The sequence below is a fragment of the Dreissena polymorpha genome, chromosome 6 (genome assembly GCF_020536995.1).
Source record: "Dreissena polymorpha isolate Duluth1 chromosome 6, UMN_Dpol_1.0, whole genome shotgun sequence".
Classification (NCBI taxonomy): Eukaryota; Metazoa; Mollusca; class Bivalvia; order Myida; family Dreissenidae; genus Dreissena; species Dreissena polymorpha.
This window is the reverse complement of record NC_068360.1, coordinates 74,423,248-74,427,699: the sequence shown is the minus strand read 5'-3', so window position 1 is coordinate 74,427,699 and position 4,452 is coordinate 74,423,248. Positions and strand designations below refer to the sequence as shown.

Here is a 4,452-nt window from a genome sequence, read left to right as displayed (position 1 = left end):
CCATGGCAAAACGAAATTTTGTACAACAAAGTGCCATCTTAAGGTATAACAATGTAACATGTTATTTTAAAATGAATAAACAATTAAAAACTGTACTTTTGTCTTTATTGTGGTGATTGTATCGTACTGAATGGTATGTGCCTGATACTCTTTCTGGAGTTTTATGATTCCTGTATTGGTCAGAAATATATCATGCTGTTCCCATGAGTGAAATTTAAATTAAATACGTCAAGTCATTACATAGATGTTTTGCACGCAACTTTTAACATGAATTTCACCAGGCACAATTAATCAGGTATGTGTTGCAGAAGTAACATTAGTAGCATTAGTATTAATTGCTTAAATTGACTTTTTATTGTCACCTAACCATAAAGGTATACTGTCGGTGAGATTATGTACCGTGTGTGAGACAATGTTTTTGTTTGAAATTAGAATGTTTTAAAGCCCTTATTCAAGTAATTCAAATAATAGGAAAATTTATATGTGGCTGCAATATTAACCTTTAATTATGTCCGATATTGTGTGTCAATACGCTTAAGTACAACAAATATCATTTCACTAAACTTTTTGTGGCTGTTGATATTATTTTTCAAATGTGCAGTTGTATTATTGTATGAGAAACATTTGATCTTTGAAGCAACAGGAAAAAAATAAACATACTGCATCGAATAAAGGCAAAAGTAAACTGACATTAACATGAGGTACCGCTGTATTAATAAGCGCCATTGAATATGATCTGTAATTTAAAATTTCATAGAAATATTCATAGAGTTGCGCACTTTTAATTAACATAGATTTCATTCCGAATACCACTGAAATCGTGAAACATAAATATTATTCGCATTAATGCTTTTGAACGATTAAATCTATAATATAAGTATTACTAGTTAAACGTATGTGTGAACAGTTGGAATATTTAAACTTGTTTATACATTGATACATTTGGGTGAAATGTCTTCGATATGCTCCTTACCTTTAATTTAATCTAACTTTTATATATAATCATTTGTTAAGACTTCCTTGTAGAAGTTCAAGAAAACATATCAAATTCATTTAAAACGATACCGCGATGAGGCCTTTACAAAATCGGAACAATCAGTATATAGGACCTATCGTGATGTCTTGAAAGTCAATAATGTTTAAAACCAGTAATGGCTTGCATATGTGTGTCATGTCATGTCATGTCATTTATTGATCTCAACATTCGCATGGTCCGGAAATGTTGCGATTTTAACAATAGTGGAAACACCATGTTATTATATTAGTCAAGATAATAAGATGCCATCGCTCGATGAATGTGATTATATTACAGATGTGCCAATCTTACGAGACGATCCAAATAAATATGTAAATAGAGTAAAGCCACAAACGAACGGATTCTCAACGGTAGATTTCACAATATCGATCTTTATACGTTTATTTCACAACAAAGCACATCGGTAATACATAATTTATTCACGAAGTAATATAACGTCGAAAATAAATTTCAATTGGTGTGACGAAAACGGGAAATTTATCGTTTGGGGACATATAGCAAAATGTCATGCACGAACAGATTTATCAACACGAATACCTTTGATATATCAAGAAGGCTGTAATTAGCGGGTTTAATAAAGTCGATTTTGCGGTAAGTTGTGCATCCTTTGTTTTCAAAGGACGTTACGTGTAACAAAACCGTTTTGCCTGCTAGAACACAGTCACAGGACGCGGAGTGATTTGATCGCGAACGTACTAACGAAATGCGCTCAGTAGGTTCAATAAGTGTCACTCGCGCGGTAGTCGTGAACGTAACTGTAACATTTCACAGGAATTCAAATATTTAATTTAATTAAAAACCTTAACCATAGTAGAATTAAACAGTTCAGAAAACACTATTAAAAAAATGACGTCTCATGGAAGATTGTATCAATATTTTTGTCTTTAAGTAGTGATATCTTACATTGCTCAAAGCAGTTTGGTTCAAATAATGATTGTATGCTTGATACGATACGTTTCCAGAAATGGAAAGTGATAACACGGTCGATAAAATATTGTCTGGAAAATCGGCTGGTAGCGAGTATTTGACGAACAACACGAAACACATTTAATCATATCCAAACATGTAAAGTCATACATTCGAGATATTCACATATGTTAATGTTATCTTTGTTTGTCAAACACTTTCAACACATTATCGCGTATCTTGAATGACCGGCATCTAACGAGGCAGGGTTTTCCGAACGAACTGCATTTCATGTTTAAGTATGTGTGGATAGTTTAATGACTGTAGCTGGACTTATACGGACATAAATGTGATTGTTTTGTGAGGATCTATATTTGTTTGAGGGAATATGCGTCGTTTAGGTGAGATTTGTACAAGAAGGAATGTCCTTTTTGAAATAATTGAAATGATTGACCGCATGATATTGCAGTATGTTGGTAACGCTTGGCTGTTTCTGGCATAGGTATTCTTTAATCATCAGAGCAACCATCGTCTTTACCAGTCACTTTGTCGTTTCTGTACAACTAGCATCTAAAGCGGCTACGATATATGTTTATTTGTGTTGTCCGTCGTTAGTTTACCCATGTACGCGTCCTTTTTTAAGAAGAGGACGACTTTTAAAATACAGTTTAATGTTCGTATTTATAAGTTTACTGAAAGTTCAATTGAAAGAGTCACAGTTGACATACTTACACGATTTGCATACAATCAAGACCCGTTGGTCATGCACTTGTACTGAATATTAAAAAACTCTTGCTTATCCTTAGTATTTCTCTTTTTTTTTAAACAAACACATACATAATAACATTTAGAATTCATATTCTCAACTCGATAAATATTTCTGTGAATATTGATCTGTTAGTCTAATTTTGTTTTCAATTCGTGGTTTCGCTCTTTGTCATGTTTCGATTGTACTTTTATAATAATGCATATCACAGTTGTTGCTTTTTTAATATTTTGTTTTATATAAATAATAAATTTAATAGTTGATACGTCATCGATAAAACAGACGATTATAGTTCACATTTATTTCAGAACAAAATCGACAGTTATTACAGCTAGAAAAGAACACTGCTTTAATATAGATTGAAAACGTTTATTATACTACTAAACAATGATGTTGGCCAGAACTCGTGAATTACACAAGCCTTTTAGTTGAACGAGAATTGCGTCGTTAAGAAACATACGCACAGTACGACGAATATGGTCCTCACCTTAAACAAACGCTTCATTTGATGAAATTTCCCGAAACAAGACGGTTACGAAGGCGCGTCATTTGAATCATGTCGGACATTACATACAACGCTTTTTATAAGGTTCTATGTATCTAGACAAAGAATTCAACCAACAGCAAGAACACAACTTGTTTTTTATCCAGAGAAACACATACAAATAACATCGGTAGTAAAACAGTAAAAAAAAATGCAGTGTGTAAGATTTATATTTTGCATGGTTCACACAACCAGCTTCAAATCCAAACCAGTCTATAACAGTTTAATATTGATAGCACAAGATGTTTTTAAATTAGTGTAATTTTCATGTAAAATTAGTATTTCAGAACGGTTTTAATAAGAAAATCAATAATAATTCAATTATCTTCTAATACAGCACTTCTTCTTAATTTTTGTGCCGGCATATTATACATTATAACATACCCTCAAGATTTGCATATTAATAACATAATGTAGTAAATTATAATCAACGGTTTCTTTTTCAATTTTAAATAGGATCCTCACGCAAAATATATGAATAATCATTTTCTTTTCCCTCAAGACTTTACGCCAATATATCATAATAATACACACAGATTTGTTTTGATGGTATGTTTTCCCGGATGTACAGTCTCTGTATATATTTGTTCAATTCAACAACTGGGAAAATAACAGATGAATTCAAGCGAGTTAAGGAAGACTCTGCTTTTAACATATATGACATTTTACTAAAACAGAAAAAAAGATAAAAGTCTCTAGCAGCCAAGTATTCACCACAACTGATTAAACTTAACTGAACAAATGTGTTTTTATTTAAATGCATTACGCATGAATATTTCTGTTTTATTAGCACTATGTGTACCGTCTGAATGATTGTTGTCTGAAACAATATTTAACTGTTTACATACACTGTTTCATTAGCACTATGTGTACACATTCATAGTGTCTGTATGATTGTTGTCTGAAACAATATTTAACTGTATACATACACTTCACACAGGCTTAAATAATCTTGCTTGATCTTGCGTATTCTCACATAGCGCCCGTGCATGGTGCGGTCGCAGGTTGTTGTAATATTGACAACACCATCACCTGGACCGAGGAATCGTCCACATTCTTCCCAGGAGCCTGTTGCAATCCCAACCTCGTAAACTATCCCATCCAAGCGCCCGCCTGTAAACAGTATGTTATTCGTGAACAACCCTACTCAAACGTATTCCGATCTTAACTGAGAACCCGTAAAAAAACTCAATATATTTT

At 32.7% G+C, this 4,452-nt stretch overlaps 1 protein-coding gene across 1 annotated transcript in view; it reads right to left on the bottom strand.

Annotated features, from left to right (window-relative positions):
- Positions 1-4,038: 4,038 nt before the first annotated feature.
- LOC127835812 (fucolectin-5-like) overlaps positions 4,039-4,452 on the bottom strand; it is a 4,164-nt gene continuing 3,750 nt past the window's right edge. The window contains exon 3 of the mRNA XM_052362246.1: positions 4,039-4,365. Within this exon, the coding sequence (XP_052218206.1) occupies positions 4,166-4,365 (200 nt within the window). The 3' untranslated portion in view covers positions 4,039-4,165. The remainder of the gene's footprint in view (positions 4,366-4,452) is intronic.